Source organism: Eptesicus fuscus, chromosome 6, assembly GCF_027574615.1.
Source record: "Eptesicus fuscus isolate TK198812 chromosome 6, DD_ASM_mEF_20220401, whole genome shotgun sequence".
Classification (NCBI taxonomy): Eukaryota; Metazoa; Chordata; class Mammalia; order Chiroptera; family Vespertilionidae; genus Eptesicus; species Eptesicus fuscus.
The window spans coordinates 90665480-90683137 of NC_072478.1; the positions used below are offsets into that span (position 1 = coordinate 90665480).

General features: G+C 48.3%; 1 protein-coding gene across 2 annotated transcripts in view; it reads left to right on the forward strand.

The window, feature by feature from the left end:
- LARP1 (La ribonucleoprotein 1, translational regulator) overlaps window positions 1–17658 on the forward strand; it is a 90212-nt gene that overhangs the window by 58134 nt on the left and 14420 nt on the right. For both annotated transcript variants that reach the window (XM_054718072.1, XM_008152258.3), the window contains exons 2-11: window positions 8820–8881; window positions 9148–9213; window positions 9870–10044; window positions 10902–11030; window positions 11109–11315; window positions 11415–11577; window positions 12426–12570; window positions 15373–15547; window positions 15671–15840; window positions 16508–16900. In XM_054718072.1, coding sequence (XP_054574047.1) covers window positions 9921–10044; window positions 10902–11030; window positions 11109–11315; window positions 11415–11577; window positions 12426–12570; window positions 15373–15547; window positions 15671–15840; window positions 16508–16900 — 1506 coding nt within the window. In that variant the 5' untranslated portion in view covers window positions 8820–8881; window positions 9148–9213; window positions 9870–9920. The remainder of the gene's footprint in view (window positions 1–8819; window positions 8882–9147; window positions 9214–9869; window positions 10045–10901; window positions 11031–11108; window positions 11316–11414; window positions 11578–12425; window positions 12571–15372; window positions 15548–15670; window positions 15841–16507; window positions 16901–17658) is intronic.

Below are 17658 nucleotides of genomic sequence, written 5' to 3' on the forward strand. Positions count from 1 at the left end.
TCTTGAAAACGCAGAATCTCTGGCAACACTGTGTTTGAGGGTAGTGCGTGTGCTTCCTAGCCCCGCGGTGTCGGCCAGCCTTGTGATTTATGGTATGGCCTGGGACCTCTGGGTAGTCAGTCCTTGTGCTGTACTGTGTGACCTCTACTTCCCAGAGCTGCCCCCTGGTGTTTGGATTGAAGCACACTGGTTCCAACTCTGAGGACGGAGCATAGGTCTGGGCTCCAAAGGGGATTATAGCTGCCACGCTGCTCTGTCATGATGTAATGAGGTAAATAACCTTCCTTCCAAGAAGAGAATTTTCTGGGAAGTTGAGGAGCACCCATACCTATGTAAATTCCTTCATTCCATAAATATTTATTGTGGGCCTGCCATGCACAGGCTGCAGTCCTGGATTCCAGGGTCCAGTGGGCAGGTAGAAATGATCCCTACCCTATGGAGCTCCCAGTCGTTCTCACCGAGGGGTGGTACAAGCTGGTAAAGTCCAGGATTGGGGGCAGGCTGTACCTGGGTTTCTAACCCTAGCTCTGCTACTTGCTAGCCTGGTGTCCTTGAGCAAGGTAGATAGCCCATTTTCTGAGTCTCAGTTTCCTCCCCTGTAATCTGGGAATCATCATCACACCTACCTCCTAGAGTTGTGGTGAAAAATAACTGAGCTGCTGCATGTAAAGAGCTTTGGCACCTTGCTAGGACCTAGTATGTGCTCAGTAATTGATTAGTGGGTTAGGATATACACGAATGCATCTAGGCATTTTAGTGAAATGACACATAGAAAGCAACTTAGGCCGAAACCGGTTTGGCTCAGTGGATAGAGCATCGGCCTGCGGACTCAGGGGTCCCAGGTTCGATTCCGGTCAAGGGCATGTACCTGGGTTGCGGGCACATCCCCAGTGGGGGGTGTGCAGGAGGCAGCTGATCGATGTTTCTCTCTCATCGATGTTTCTAGCTCTCTATCCCTCTCTCTTCCTCTCTGTAAAAAATCAATAAAAATTAAAAAAAAAAAAAAAGAAAAGAAAGCAACTTAGGCCAGTTTTTGATACATTCAGCACCCGGTAAAAGGTGGTTATGGTTATTACTCTTCTAAACAGAACCAAATGTGCTGTTTGGAAAGTCTGGTATAGGGAGCTGGCACTTAAGAGGCCAGGGACTTCACTGGCTGCTGATATATTTCAGCTGTGGTGACAATTAGCTTTTGGATAGGACTTTAGGGACTGGTACCAGCAGTGAGGGTGATCACAGCCATCTGAGGGCAGCAGGGTCTGTGTCCGCAGGGAGAGTGTGGACACCGGGCTGCTTGGGTCACCAGGGGCTAAAGATAGTTGACTGGAGCTGGTCCGGGGCCTAGCTGTGTGGCATCATGTGACTGGAGCCCTGCCCCTCCTCCCAAGCCTAGAGGCACAGACTCTGCAGTCCTGGGCTGGCTCAGCTGGTCTTTTGAGTGGAGCCTCAAGATGATCTGACCTTCTGAAGGTTTCTCTCCCTCTCTCTGTCCATCCCTCCCCACAAGAGCACCCTTCAGCCCCCTCTTGTGTTTCATCTGCAGGTCTGGGGGGGTGGAATTTGTGGCGGGAGGGCTGGGCAGAGAGAGGCCTCTGAGGACTGGTGGCAACAGCAACTGCAGCGGAAGAACTGGTAACCAAGGTGAGGAGGGTTAACCCGACATTCCTTCTGCTCTGTAGTAGAATGTTCCTGCTTAGGTCAGTGGGGATGGGACGAAAGGCCTGTGGTCTCCGAACTCCTTCTTTGTGACTCCACCCCATCCGCAGGCTGGATGACAGCTGAGAATACACCTGGCTTTTCAGACTCTGCCCTAGGCTGTTTGGAATGGAGCAAAAGGGTGAGGGATGTAACCCAGACTTCCTTTCCTTGCCCACCTCAACCTCCCCTTGATTGTTCCACTGCCTTCCACAATCAGGGTCTGGACTGCAGCTCAGGTAGAGGGTGGAGGCAGAATCCATGTCAGGTGAGCTGGAAGCAATGCTCCTTTCCTCCCAGGGCTCCTGGGGTTCCAGAGGTAGGGACTTCAGCTGGGTATTCTTGGTGACAGTGTCCCTTGTCCTCTCTGGGTAGGGGAGAAGAGGATTGTCAGGTTGCTAGCATTCAATCCTGAGCGTCACTTGCCCTGTTCTGTGACGTTAGGTTTCTCTGCCTGGGCCTTGGTTTTCCCCAGTGTGTAGAATGATACTTCTGCAGCCCTGCCATTGAGTGCCTGCCCTGTTGGCCACTCTGAGGAGGTAACTTGGACCCTTCTCTCTCTTAAGAGCACAGGTTTTAGAGTCAGACTGCTTGGCTTGCAATCCTGTTCCACTGCTTGCTGGCTGTGATCTTGGCAAAAAAAAAAAAACACACACCCTTGCACCATGTGCCTTGGTTTCCTTGTTTGTAAAATGAGACCAATTAGAGGAACTAACTCAATATTAGAACAGGGCATGGCATCTGGTAAGTGCTCAGTACATATTATATGCACTTGTTAATGTTATCACAACCACAGCTTGTTGCTAGCATCTCTTCTGCTTTGGTGAGAAGTTTTCTCTCTCTTCATACCTCTAGACCTAATATTACCACCTTTTGTTCAGTTGAGGAAGGTGAGGCTCAGGGAAGGGGTGGTAGATAGTATCCCCAGGTGATAAAATAGATGAGTGGAGTCTGGCCAGGACCCAGCATTGATGATAGGTGATCTGAGTTAAGGCAGGTCTGGGGCCTGGTTCTAGCATTGCCTAGGATACTTCAGCCTGGGAAGGGCTCCCTGCTAAAGACTGAGGGCTGAGGCCATAGCCTCAGGAATTGGCACTTGGGAAGCAAAGCCCTTGTTGTTCTCTGGTGTGAGATGGTGTAGCAGAGAAGTTTGTGAACTTGCCGTTCATTAAACAACTATCAGCTGTGTTGCCAGGCCCTGAGCTAGACACTGGGATTACTGCTGGGAAAGCAGCCTAGTTCCTGCCTTCAAGGATCGCATGGTGGGGGCAGGGTGGGATTAGGTATGTAACCAGGCAGTGAACACGTAAAGGAAAGCTGTGAGAGCGCCTAGCAGGGGCACTTGGGATCTGCAAGGGCTCTGAGGTCTCCCTTCAAGGAGGTCGACCGAATGGCCAGGGATGGGGCAGCAGGTGGGTGAGTGTGAACTCAAGCAAAGCCTAACAAATTACCTGCTCCCCAACACATATAAGGTGTTGTGTGTGTGTGTGTGTGTGTGTGTGTGTGTGTGTGTGTGTGTGTGTTTTGCAATCAGGGTAAACTCAGCCTTTTCAGATGCCAATCTCCAGGAGATTGGTGCCAGCCCCAAAATAAACCTTTGGCCTTCTCCATTCCCCTGGCAGTAAGGCCTGAAATCTAGTAGTCCTCTCAGGCCACCACTCTCAGTCCTATATGCTTTCTCCTTAGCCCAGACCTGTCTCACCTTTCACCCACACTTGGTCCCTCAGTTTCAGTTCCAGCTTCTCCCTCTTGGCAATTCTTACCACAATCTGATTGATGAGTTTGCTTCTCCTGTGTACCTCTCCCTAAAAACCTTCACTAGTTTCCCCTTGGTTGACCAAGTCCTTGCTCCTTAGACTTCCTAGATCTGGCCCCTCTGAGTAGTTTTTATTTCAAAAGGTCAGCTTTAAGGATCTTTCTGGAACAAGGTAATGTAGGAAACATTTTGTCTTTTTATCTGGCTTTGTAACAGGTGTTAATGGGTTTAGCCCCTTTGTAGACTAAAAGAGACTATTTGAGGCTCTCTATTCCTCTTCTGTGCTGAGTAAAAAATTGAGTGACTAAATTTCAACTGAAAGGGAACTCTAGGCCTTCCGTATGCTCTTCCTTCTTCTCTAGCATTGCAGAGGTTTCTGCCAAAGCCTCCCTGGGGACTTGTACATTTCCCTTCTTTCTTCCCTCTTTCCTGGGGAAATATGCCCTGGAACCCAGTCTGTGTTTGGAGGGCAGTATCTGGAAGAAGAGCCAGGTTTGGGAAGGGGCTCATTTGTAATCTGAATCAGTGAGTTGAGCTAAGAGTTTTTTCACACATGCTCTGATTCTTTTCATGTTGATTATTTTATGGTTTCTTTATTGATGAGGATAGGGATGGCTTAAAAATATTAAACTTCCTTTGTGCATTTAAATTTAGTTAGCATTTACATTTGACCCTTGAACAACATAGGTTTGAACTGCATGGGTCTACTTAGACGTGGATTTTTTTTTTTTCCAGTAAATACCTGTACTGTTTTGACCTGCAGATGCAGAGGGCCAACTGTATGCATTGATCTAATGCCATCCTTTCTAATAAAAGAGTAATATGCAAATTAACCATCACTCCGCTACATGAGCCACACCCACCAGCCAATCAGGGCAAGTATGCAAATTAACCCCAACCAAGATGGCTGCCAGAAGGGAGGCTTGGGTTTCCCTGGCAACAGAGGAAGCCAAGCTTTCCACACACTCTGGCGGGCCCAGGCCTCCACTCAAGGATACAAAGTTTCAATTATAGAAGGTAAACAAATCCAAACAGAAATGGTCGCAACCACAGATGGAGCAGGAGGCTTGGCTCCACTCCAGGTTACAAAGTTTCAATTGTAGAAGGTAAATAAATTCCAGATACCAGGGCCTCTGCTTGGGTCGCCAGGGGCATGGCTGGCCTGCAAACCACCACAGGCCCCTCGCCCAGGCCGCCCCACACCCCAAGGGAACCCCCACCCTGATCCAGGACACCCTTCAGGGCAAACCAGCTGGTCCCCACCCGTGCACCAGGCCTCTATCCTATCTAATAAAAGAGTAATATGCAGGTTGACCATCACTCCAACACACAAGATCAAGATAGCTGCCACCATGTGGTCAAAGATCCTGCCCCCATGTGGACACAAGATGGCCAGTAGGGGAGGGCAGTTGGGAGGGACCAGGCCTGCAAGGGAAGGCAGTTGAGAGGGACCAGGCCTGCAAGGGAGGGCAGTTGGAGGCAATCAACCCTGCAGAGGAGGGCAGTTAGGGGTGACCAGGCCGGCAGAGGAGGGAAGTTGGGGGCAAACAGGCTGGCAGGGGAGCAGTTAGACATCAATCAGGCTGGCATGGGAGTGATTAGGGGGTGATCAGGCTGGCAGGCAGAAGCGGTTAGGGGAAATCAGGAAGGCAGGCGAGCAGTCCTGGATTGTCAGAGGGATGTCTGGTGGGATCAGGCCTAAATGGGCAGTCGGACATCCCTCGAGGGGTCCCAGATTGGAGAGGGTACAAGCTGGGCTGAGGTACACCACCACCCCCTGCCCCCATGCACGAATTTCATGCACCGGGCCTCTAGTCTATAATAAGAGCGTGATATGCTAATTAGACCAGACATCCTTCCGGATGACCTTCCAGATGAAGCCAGGGCTGCAAGGGAAGCCCAGGTCCCAGGTGCCAGAGGGAAGCCGGTACCGGCAGCTGGGAGAAGGAAGGCCTACTCTTATTTTATATAAGGGACTTGAGCAGCCATGGATTTTATCTGTGGGTGGTACGGGGCGGGGCGCGGGGAGGGGTAGGTCCTAGAACCAATGGGACAACAAGTTTTGGGGAAGTCAGAAGTCATGTGGATTTTCTAACTGCACAGAGTTTAAGAGTCAGTTGTATTTTTAGCATTTGCTGTGTGCTGGGCACTTTTACTGCTCATTTAACTGTCACAGTGGCCCTATGAGATAATTAAGACTCCAGTTTTACAGAAGAGGAAACTGGAGTTGCAAGGGGAAGAGTATGCAGGGATTCTGACCCAAGGGCATCACATAACAAAGTGCGTGTGCTAAAGGACTGGCTGTCCTACTTTCCTAATCAGTTTTTGAATAATGGGGTGTCACAGACTTGAAAGTTGAGTTGTAGAAAGGCAGAATCTCAATGATTTGTGGTCAGCTACCCCACTTTGCTGGGAAGCTGCCCTCCGCTCCCACCACCTCACTCATTAACCCCTCTCTGCCCAGCCGCATCTCCCACCTACCCTCTTATTTCCTGTCATCCTATCTGCAAGCAGAGGGCATTAGAACTATGGTCCTTTTTGCTGCTCTAACATTTTACAACTGTTTTTTAGGCAGGCACAGGGTGGTGACTTCAGTGTTTCCTGAGCACTGACTGGGTCAGGGCGACTAGGCAAGTTTCAGAATTCAGAGGTGGGAGGGAGGGGGCTGGTGCCTGTGCAAAGAATTGGTTTTCAGGGGGATCCCTTTCAGATTCCAGGCCCCATTGGGGAGGCATGTGTGTTTGCCTGGGAAAGGTAGGTAGGTGGCTAGGAGGGGACTCTGAAAGGGATGTGTAATTGAAGTCAGTAAGCCTATTCTTTTTTCCATCTTCCCTCAGGGCTGGACAGCAGCTCATCTGAGCCTTTCTGGGTTTTCCTAGGCCCCACAGGATTTGAACAGATCTAGGAATAGTGTTTAAAGGCAGAAGTAGTTCTCTCTCCCTAGTGTGCTTTTTTTGGGTCTCTTATGGGACTTAGTTCTTCCTTGGGGCAGGGGCAGCTTGAGACCCTAGTTGGGAACAGAACAAGAGCAGGCCACTATGGGTTTTGGGACAGAGGGACATTAGCTAGGAATGGGGCATTTTCAGCAAACTTCACACAAGACTGAAGAATATTCCGTGCATGCCCACACTAGCCACATTCTCCTGGTCAGCTTGGGATTGGTGGGGAAGGAGGGAATCAGTGGAATTTTTTAGTGGCAGAAGGGCTCTCTCCTTAACTGGAGACTGAACTTTCACTACTTTACCATGTCCCTTTGTCATCTTGGTGAACAAAATATCAGGCAGAGTGATCATAGGATCTGACTTCCCAATTTTGAAAGAGTTTTTATTAGAAGAAACGGACAGTGACCTGAAAAACTTTGCCTTTCCTTTTCCCAGAAAGTCTTCAGGAATAACTCATCCACCGAACTTGATTCCCTCTTTCAACTTGTTAATGAACTTGATGTTGCAAGCCCTTGATGTTTTTCCTCCTGGTAGCATGCAAGGGGTATTGGGGCCAGGAGGAGGGATTGCCACCATGGCTCAGGTGTAATCGAGGAAGCTGATCCTGTAATGAAATGGCTGCCTCTGCAAGGGTCCTGGTTCGAAACAGCATAGTCAAGGCGCTGGGTGGTATTAGGCTTCTCTGGATCAACCCAAGATTAGTAAGGAAATCAGTGTGGAGTTAGGAGCTTTCTGGGCCTAAGAGTTCCATCCTATAGGCACTGAGATTTCTGGTTCTCTACTCCCAGCACTGGGGCTGGGGTATGCTGTGGGCCTGGGGTTCACGGCTTCATGTATCAGAGGTGTGTAGGGTGTCTTGAGGGGCCAGTGGCTCTGGTATGGAGTAGAAGCCAAGAATGCAGTGACTTCACAGTTAAGAGTCAAAGAAGCACTCTACTCATTAAGGGAACATAGGTCTGATCAAGAAGTAGAACATTCCGTTTGAGACAGGCCTTGCAAATTTCTTTGCACAGAGACTGGGGGCAGTTCTTGCCCTGGCATGGCTGGCCAGCAGTGGAGACAGAGTGATAGGAGAGAAGTGGGTGAGCAGAGTCCCGTGGGTCTGTCTGCGGGAGGAAAGGTTTAGAAACCCTTCAGAACTGTGTTGAGAAAACAAGTGTAGGAGTAGAAGGGACCAGATCCACTTCCTTAACACACACACACTTCATTTTTAAAAGCTCATGTCTATCTTTTTTGAAACTGCTGGAGAATGCCAAACAAAAATAAATCACTATAAACATACTACTTAACTCTAACTACTTACATTCCTTCCAGAGTTTCTACCATGTATGTGTGCATGTGCACATTTTTTGTTTTACCATAATAGGATTGTATCTTATTTATTATTTATCTCTTCATATCAGTAGAAATCATTATCTTCCTAATGACTATAAAAGTTGTTAAACTTTAATTGAGACAGTTTCCTACTGTCGGACAAGTAGGTTGTTTTTAGCGGTTTGTAGTTATAAACAGCACTTTGGAGGACATCATTGTACGTGACTCTAAACACTTGTCTAATTTGAATCATTAGGATAAATTCCTAAAGGTAGAACGATTAAGTCAAATGGGATCTCACGTTTTCCTTGGGAACTTGGAAGGCAGACAGAATTTTCCCTGAATGGCTAACTCTCCTATTTGGCTAGAGCTCATTGAGGACTGAGTTCTGGCCCTGGTTTGTGAGGGCTTAGAAAGAGGTCCCTGGACTTCTTGATTGCTCAGTTAGGATTTTTATCTTGCCTTCTCCTTGATTACTAGCCCTGATCTGCTCACACACAGATTTCTAGAATGTTAAGAGGTATAGGGCTGTGAGAGCCTTCCCACTTCCAAGAGTCAAGTTCCTGCCCTAACCGGTTTGGCTCAGTGGATAGAGCGTTGGCCTGCGGACTGAAGGGTCACAGGTTTGATTCCGATCAAGGGCATGTACCTTCGTTGTGGGCAGAGCAACGAAGGTACATGTAGGGGGTGTGCAGGAGGCAGCTGATTGATGTTTCTCATTGATGTTTCTATCTCCCTTCCTTTCTGAAAAAAAAAAAAAATCAATCAAATATATATATAAATATATATATAATATTTTTTTTTAAAAGTCAAGTTCCTGAGATCTTGGCTGCTGATTGTCCTTATGAGCTCACTTTCCATGATTTCTTCCCTGGTTGCCCTTCTGGAGCCAGACACATGGTTGCCCAGACACATGGTTACACACATTGCTCTAATACCAATAACAAAATTGTTATTGGTGTTAGAGCACGCGTCCTTTAACTCTATCATGTCTTCCTCCTTTGGGAGCCTACACGTTGCTTGGTGGAGTGGGAGTGGTGATGGGTGTGAGGAGCTGGTGATGGCCCTCTCCCATAGGCTCTGCATAATAATTTCTCTTCTTGTTCCCACAGAACATTCTGCTCCAGCAAAGGTGGTGAGGGCAGCAGTTCCTAAACAGCGCAAAGGCAGCAAGGTAAGGAATAGTAGTAGGCAACCCATGGAGTCTTCCTGGGGGGTGGGGTGGCCTCTACCCTGTTCTAGTTGAGTGCTTCTGAGCTGCCAGGTAGTTCTGGATTCTCTCTAAATAGCAGGGGAACCCTTTCTGGGCCTCCAGTGTTGATGGTCCTAGTGGAAAGACTTACTTGGCCTCTGATCTCTTGATGGAGCTGTGTGTTGGGCGAGAGGTTGAAATGGCAGAGGCAGGGTCATCCCAGAGCCTTCATAGAATGTGCCTTGCAGGTTGGTGACTTTGGAGATGCAATCAACTGGCCCACACCTGGAGAGATAGCCCACAAGAGTGTGCAGGTGAGTCTGAGGAAAGGGATGGGTAGGATGAAACTCTGTCTACATTTACACATTTGGCTTTTCAAGCTTTCAGAGCTTCAGGTCTTAAGAGGAATGGTTGGTACAATTTGGGCAGCACTGAACTATCTAAGCGTCATCATGTAAACCCTGGCTGTGTATTAGGGACTGCCAACTGCTGTCTATATTCATCATTTCAACTAACCCTCACAGTGACTCCAAAGTAGGTGCTTTGGAGGGTCTAGGTCCTTCCCTGATGGTGGCCGCTGGCCTTCAGTTTGCAGACAGGGTTAGTGTTAACAGGCCGAGGGCCAGCATCTCCTCCATCCCACAAACTCCCTGGATGTGGTCCTGTTGTAGGGAGTAAATAAATGGCTTCTGTGAGTCCCAGCCCCTTTGTCCTAGAGATTGTCTCTTTCACTTAGACTTGAAGAAGCCAGAGAGACAGGTTGTCTCCCACCTCCTGCCTGCTTGACCACACTTCCCAATAAAAGCATCAGGCTTGAAAACAGGACCTTTAGAATGCAACCAGCCCAACCTGCCTTCGCGTGCTCCGGCTACTTCTGCCCTGTCTTTCTAGTGATGGGGTTCCCTTCCGTCCATCCCAAGAGACTCGCAGACTCACCACACCTCCCGGTTACTTTATTTCCTACTTGTAGCCACAGTCCCACAAGTCTCAGCCTGCCCGTAAGCTGCCACCCAAAAAGGACATGAAGGAACAGGAGAAAGGAGAAGGGAGCGATAGTAAGGAGAGCCCAAAAACCAAATCGGATGAATCAGGGGAGGAGAAGAATGGAGATGAGGACTGCCAGCGAGGGGGTCAGAAGAAGAAAGGTGAGTGACTTGGAGTGGGGCTTGGGAGAAGGTGGCAGGGCTGCACTGTGAAGTGGCAGAGGAATGTCAGGGGCCCCAGGAGTCCTTAGGAGGCTGGCTGGTATAGGCTTCTGGGTCAGCAGTCTTCACCTGTCATCGGTCTGTCAGATCCTTCTCTTAATTAAACAAGCATTTGGTAAGCCCTCTTCTGAGCAGTGGGGCTCTAGCAGTGCACAAGGCAGGTGAAGTCTTCTCCTCAGTATTCCTTGTGTATCTTAATGTGTTGCTGTCCTGTGGAAGATTTCCATTGCTCTGGCTGAAACTAAAGTTAGGGCATAGATAGGTTCAGCTGCTCTAACAGAGATCCAGAGTAACAGTGATTAAACAAGACGAAAGTTTCTTTCTCTCATCTGACCCCTCAGAGTAAGTAGGCCAGGCCTAGAATGGCAACTCCGACTCCTTTTTATCTTGCTGTTGTGTGTTGGCACTTCTCATCCAGTACCGTTTGCTATTACCCTCTCCAGCTAACAGGAAGGGGAACGGGAAAGTGGCTCCCTTTTAGGGACTCAACCTGGGATTGACTACTTTTACTCAGCTCTCCTAGCCAGAACTTTGACACAAGTCTAAAGGGAGCCTGGAAAGTGCAGTCTTGATTCTGGGCAACCATGTGTCTGGCTCCAGAAGGGCAACCATGGAGAAATTGGTGTTGAGAGTCACCCAGGAGTGTCCATCAAATAAGTCCAGCATGGGAAAGGAATTTGCCCAAGGTCACCAGATTGTGATTCAGACCTGAAGCCCTGGACAGGGGAAGAAAGTTGGGGGTAAGATAGCTGGGAGGGACCTCCTTCAAGCCCTTCTGTGCCTATGCCATCTTCCAGGGAACAAACACAAGTGGGTCCCATTGCAAATAGACATGAAGCCTGAAGTGTCAAGAGAGAAACTGGTCTCGCGTCCTGCTCGCCCACCAGAGCCACGACACACACCTGCCAACCGCGGGGAGATCAAAGGTATGTGCCACCTACTATGGAGGGCCCGGTCATGGTGGTCACCTTCAGGCCTGACCCAAAGCCCTCTTCTCTTTACAGGGTCTGAGCCTGCCACCTACGTGTCTGTGCCTGTGGCCCCCCCCACCTCAGCCTGGCAACCAGAGACCAAACCGGAGCCTGCCTGGCCCGACCAGGATGAGACATCGAGTGTGAAGAGTGATGGGGCTGGTGGGGCACGGGCTTCCTTCCGCGGCCGTGGACGGGGGCGTGGTCGTGGCCGCGGACGTGGCCGGGGTGGCGCTCGAAGTACGTGAGGCCCCTTTGGGCTCCGGGATGTCCCAGGGAGTGCGGCAGGGGTGGTTGGCTGAGATTGCCTCTCCCTCATGGCACCCATTTTCCCTGTAGCCCATTTTGACTACCAGTTCGGCTACCGAAAGTTTGATGGTGCAGAGGGTCCCCGAACCCCGAAGTATATGAACAACATTACCTACTACTTTGACAATGTCAGCAGCACTGAGCTTTACAGTGTGGACCAGGAGCTGCTCAAAGACTACATCAAGCGCCAGATGTGAGTGGATGGAGCCTTCTTTCTGGAGAGAGGAGATGGGGAGGGGTTTGTGAGCTGCCTGAGTTTGGCAGCTGGGCAGAGTAGGACTGGACAGGCCCTTCAGTTGCTGCCCTGGCTGGAGCTAAGAAAGATAACTTTCTCTCATCTCTTAAGCTAATTGTTCATAAAGTTATTGTTTAGTACAGCAGTGCAGTGGTACCATATTTACCTGAAGAAAATGACAGATTGCCACTAACCAAATAGAGAGATGTTTAGACTACCCGCCCTGTCCTTTTGTAATGGCTGCACTGCCAGAATGCTAGCAAACGTTTATTAAGTCCTCACTTTTGGTGAGGCTAAGGGCTTGACAGGCATTCTCTTAGTTAAACCTGCAATTGTCAACTTAATTCCTCTGAGCTGGTTTTATCCCCATTTTATAGATGAGCAAACAGTCCCAGTACCTTGCCCAGTGTCTCATAACTAGTAAGTGACAAGACACATAGTTGAGTCCATTTCTGTCTGATTGTAAAACCTTTGCTCCTGGCCACTCCGGTGTATTGTCTCTCAGTTCAGCGAGGGAGCCATACAAGGAAATAGATCATGGCACATAGAATGTGATAGGTATTTCAGGAATAGAGAAGAAGGGAGTTTGCCAGACATGCAAAGGGACTGAAGGGCAGAAGGAATGGTTTGACTGAAGGTTAGGGAGCCAGGAGAGGATAACATTTCTTTCAGTCCTTAAGACCGTCGTATGTACACTAGGGCTACAGAGGGAAGTCAGGTTGTATGAGGTCGCTGGGTGTGCAGCAGAACAGGAAAGGCATATTTGTAAATGATGCAGCAATCATTCCTGTTCTCCCTCCACCTAGTGAATACTACTTCAGCGTGGACAATTTAGAGCGCGACTTCTTCCTGCGACGGAAAATGGATGCTGACGGTTTCCTTCCCATCACTCTTATTGCTTCCTTCCACCGAGTGCAGGCCCTTACCACTGACATTTCACTCATCTTTTCGGTATGTCCTCTGGGGCCGGGGCGGCGGGGGGTTGAGGGGGAAGCATGGAGATAGTTCTGACTTTGCAAAGCTGGAGTTTGGACCAAGGCAGGAAACCTTGGAAGAACCCCCATTTGACTACTTCTGCCAAAGTTCCAAGGCTTGCCAAAACAGGTTTGGCTCAGTGGATAGAGCATCGGCCTGCAGACTGAAAGGTCCCGGGTTCAATTCTGGTCAAGGGCATGTACCTTGGTTGCGGGCACATCCCCAGTAGTGGGTGTGCAGGAGGCAGCTGATTGATGTTTCTAACTCTCTATCTCTCTCCCTTCCTCTCTGTAAAAAATCAATAAAATATATTAAAAAAAAAAAAAAAAGTTCCAAGGCTTACCCAGCTTCTCTCCTTGCCTCCTCTTCCTTCCCTCCCCCCTTTTATTATGGACATTTTCTAACTTATTCAAAAGTGGATGATGAACCCACATCACCCAGCCTCAGCAATTTGCAACTCATGGCCAGTCTTATTCCCTCAACCCCCCAATTTGTTTCCTCTCCCAGATTACTTTGAAGAAAGTATTAGGTAACCTGACATTTCATCCATGTTTCAGTACCTGTCTCTAAAAGATAAAGACCTGCTTAAAAAATATCATCACATTATCATTATCCCATGTAAAAGCATTAAAATTCTTTAAGATCACCAAATACTTGGTCAGTTGCAAACCTCCACTTGACAAAAAAATTTCTTGCTTTAGTCGGCGTTGTTCAATGGTTAGAACATCCGCTCAAGCACCAAAGTGTCTCAGGTGTGATTGCTGGTTAAGAGCATGTACCTTGGTTGCAGGTTCAATTCTCTCCTCCCCGCCCCCCCCCCCCCCCCCCCCAGGGCTCTTGCAGGAGACAACCAATTGATGTGTCTCTCTCAAATTTATGTTTCTCTCCCTCCCTCCTACTCTCTCTAAAAATCAATGGAAAAAATACTCTTGGGTGAGGATTAATTTTTTCCTTTTAGTAGTTTATGAGACCCATGTGTTCTCTTAAGTTTCCCCTCCCCCCTGTTTTTCCTTGTAATTTATTATTTGAATAAAATGTGTTGTCTGTCATATAGGACACTGTAGTCATTTAACATGTCTTATGCTCCAAATTTTTTGTAAACTGGTAATCTAGAGGCCTGATCAGATTCAGGTTTGGGTCGTCCCCCCTTGTCAATCAAGAGTTTAAATTTAGAGCCGAGACCGGTTTGGCTCAGTGGATAGAGCGTCGGTCTGCGAACTGGAAGGTCCCAGGTTCGATTCCGGTCAAGGGCATGTACATTGGTTGCGGGCACATCCCCCGGTGGGGGATGTGCAGGAGGCAGCTGGTCGATGTCTCTCTCTCATCGATGTTTCTAGCTCTCTGTCCCTCCTCTCCCTTCCTCTCTGTGAAAAATCAATAAAATATATTTTTAAAAAAAAGAGTTTAAATTTAGAGATAATTTGATTTTCCCTCTTGTGATAGAAGTTTCTAATGATGATCATTGCCTGTTATTTCACTGGGGATTGCAAAATGCTGATAGTCTAATTCTGTGGTCCATCTTCATGTGTTACCCTGTAGGTAACCTGATTGAATCCTTCTATTAAAAAAATAAGCACATGCTTCCATATGTATTTGTCTCGTTCCTCTTTCTTGGATGAGTGGTAACATCTGACACATGTATTTCTCTACTTGTTTTATGTTTTCACTTACTAGATCTAAGAGCATAGTGGTGTAGAATAGAAAGATACTCTTCTGTCCTTTTTATAGTTGGATATGTATTTTTTCATAGTTTTGCCAGTGTGTCTTTGGTATGAATTTCTAGAAGAATGGCTGTACTCAAGGGCAATTGCATATGTAATTTTGCTAGCTATTGCCTAATTCTCTTTCCAGGGGTTGGGCCTTTTGCGTTCTCACCAGCCATACGTGAGAGTGCCTCTTTCCCCAGCCTCAGCAACAGAGGATGTTGTGACATGTTGAAATGTTTTCCTCACCCATTTAAAAGATTTTTAAAAGAAAACTTTCTTCCTCTCTTTACTCTTGACCGTTTTTCCTAGAGACAAACACCTGTAAAAGTTGACCTATGGCCCTCGCCAGTTTGGCTCAGTGGATAGAGCGTCGGCCTGCGGACTGAAGGGTCTCAGGTTCGATTCTGGCCAAGGGCACATGCCTGGGTTGCGTGCTTGATCCCCAGTGGGGGGTGTGCAGGAGGCAGCCAATCAATGATTCTCTCTCATCATTGATGTTTCTATCTCTCTCTACCTCTTCCTTCCTCTCTGAAATCAATAAAGAAATACATTTAAAAAAAAAAAAGTTGACCTATGAATCCTAGAAAAATTTGTATTTGTATGTTTTTATTTAAACACCAGTGGGATCTTTCGCTCAGTGACCTAGACCTGTTTTTTTGTGTTCTTTCCACCTCAGCACATGTGAAGCTCTTTTTACTGAGTAGTGTTCCCTTGAGTGAATGAGCCATAATTTATTTAAATTGCCTATATGGTGGCAAGTTAGGAAGTTTCCACATTTTTTCCTGTTACACAAAATGTTGCTATGAATGGCTTTTTCTGTGTATCTTATACATATTGTCACCTGTTTGTGCAAGCATTTCTCTGGGGCATATTACTGGATGTAGAATGGCAGGTGCGTTTTTCATGTTCGTGCCTCCTGCCAGTTTGAAAATCTCACTTGTCTACCAGTCGTGGAAGATGGGGCCAGTGTTTTAATACTCCTACCAGCACTGGACTCATACCTGAGCTTGTGGGGGCCCAGTCGTCTATCCAAGTCTTTCCTCTGCATCCTCTCTCTTTTTCTCCCCTGCAGGCCCTAAAAGACAGCAAGGTGGTGGAGATTGTTGATGAGAAAGTCCGCAGGAGGGAGGAGCCCGAAAAATGGCCTCTTCCTGGTCCCCCAATAGTGGATTATTCCCAGACCGATTTCTCCCAGCTTCTTAACTGCCCTGAGTTTGTGCCCCGCCAGCACTACCAGAAGGAGACAGGTATGCACCCTGCGGGCATATGGGTGCCTCCCCTTACCCTTGTCCTCTGGCCAGCAGTCCTCCTTAGGGCTGTCATCAGGAGGAGGACTGGAGGGATGAGGACCTTACCTTTCCACCCTTCAGAGTCGGCGCCTGGCTCTCCTCGTGCAGTCACCCCAGTGCCAACCAAAACGGAGGAGGTCAGCAACCTAAAGACACTGCCCAAGGGCCTGTCTGCCAGCTTGCCTGACCTGGATTCCGAGAACTGGATTGAAGTGAAGAAGAGGCCTCGGCCCTCCCCAGCACGGCCCAAGGTGGGTGAGGCCTGTCCTTCCCCCTGGGTCCTAGGAGCCGGGCTAGAGTGCTTGGAGGGAGCTCTGAGCTCTGAAGCGCTATCAGGCAAGCTGGGGGCTCAAGGTGTAATATGAGCTGTCACCAGTAACTGCAGGAGGTTGATGTGGCTGTTGCCTTTACAGGAGGAGATCATGCAGCTCCTGGCAGTGGTATTCCAAGTTTCTTGATGCTTGCTGTTCTTTTTGTCCTGTCTAAACCCCTGGGGCTGCATTTTAAGTGCTTTTCCCTGAATTTTTCCTCATTGCACCTGTATAAGTCCACTAGGCCCTCAGAAGAGGGAAGATTCATAGCCTGTATTTAGAGTTAGTCTATGGACTAGAACACAGGTCTCCTGTCGCTGATGGCCAGTGACTTCGGGACCCTTGTTTAATATCTCAGGGCTGTAGTTTCCCTTCCCCATCTTCACATGAAGGAGGGATCTGACTGCTGTAGAAATAGTAAAGCAATATATGAATAGTACAAATTGAGTCCACTGTTAGAGAAGTGTTTCACTCTCAGACTGAAATTGCTGTTCCCCTTTCTAGGAGCAGACTTTTGCTCCATCTACCTCCCCACTCCCCTATCCTCTTTGGTTTGGGGACCAACACCCTGGTGACTCTCTTTCCCCTTGATTTGTTCCCGTGGTAGAAGTCAGAGGAGCCCAGGTTAGTCCACCAGACCTCTGTGCCTCAGCAACTGCCCTCTCAGCAGCTGATGTCCAAGGATCAGGATGAGCAAGAGGAACTGGATTTCCTGTTTGACGAGGAGATGGAGCAGATGGATGGACGGAAGAACACCTTTACTGCCTGGTCTGATGAGGACTCTGACTATGAAATTGATGACCGGGATGTCAACAAGATCCTCATTGTCACTCAGACGCCACCTTACATGCGCCGGCACCCAGGGGGGGACCGCACAGGCAACCACACCTCCCGTGCAAAGATGAGCGCTGAGCTGGCCAAGATCATTAACGATGGACTCAACTACTATGAGCAGGACCTGTGGGCTTCAAAGTTCGAACCTGAGTACTCCCAGATCAAGGTAAGTTTGAACATAGCAGTGAGGGTGGGGCCTGGGTGCCAATAACTAAAGGGGGAAAGAAAGCTAATTAGCTGTGTGACCTTGGGCACAGAACCTCAATAAGAAAGGGGGTGATAATTGACACCTGACAGACATTGACAGCGAAAAGAGATGTTAAACACTTTGTAAACTCTGCCAATGTGCGGGATGGTTACTATGCCACCTGAACATCCATATTTAATGTCATAACAGTCAGCTAGACACTTCTGTGGGAAATAGAATAAGGACTAGGTTGTCATTTTTATTCTTAAATATTTAGGCAGTTGTAAAAGTTTAAAAGCCTTTTAAGGAGCTTACTTTGGATTTGGAAGATGGAGAAAAGATAGATCTTTTTAAAATCATTGCTGCTTGGAATAGTCAAAACTTCTGTTGTAGTTTTTACAGAGTGGATATATGGTGAGCCCATGTGGTGTGACTAGCAGTGTGTTTAGTGGAGGTGAGGGGAGAGTATCAGGAAGAGATTGGGGGAGTCTGCATTGAGTTCCTGGGCAACTGGAGTACTGATCTGTCTTGTTGCACATAGGCCTGGGCAAGTACTAGCCCCTTCTGGGTTAGCACACTCTGCCCAGGTAACTGGGGTTGAGGAATGGTGAAGGGGCAGCTGAGAGCCTGGGGACCAGAATTCCACGTATGTGGACGTGGGAGCTGCCCTCTCCAGCTTCCTGCATGTCTTGATTCCTAAACAGGCTAGGGCAGTCCTCTTACTAACATCCTTCCCC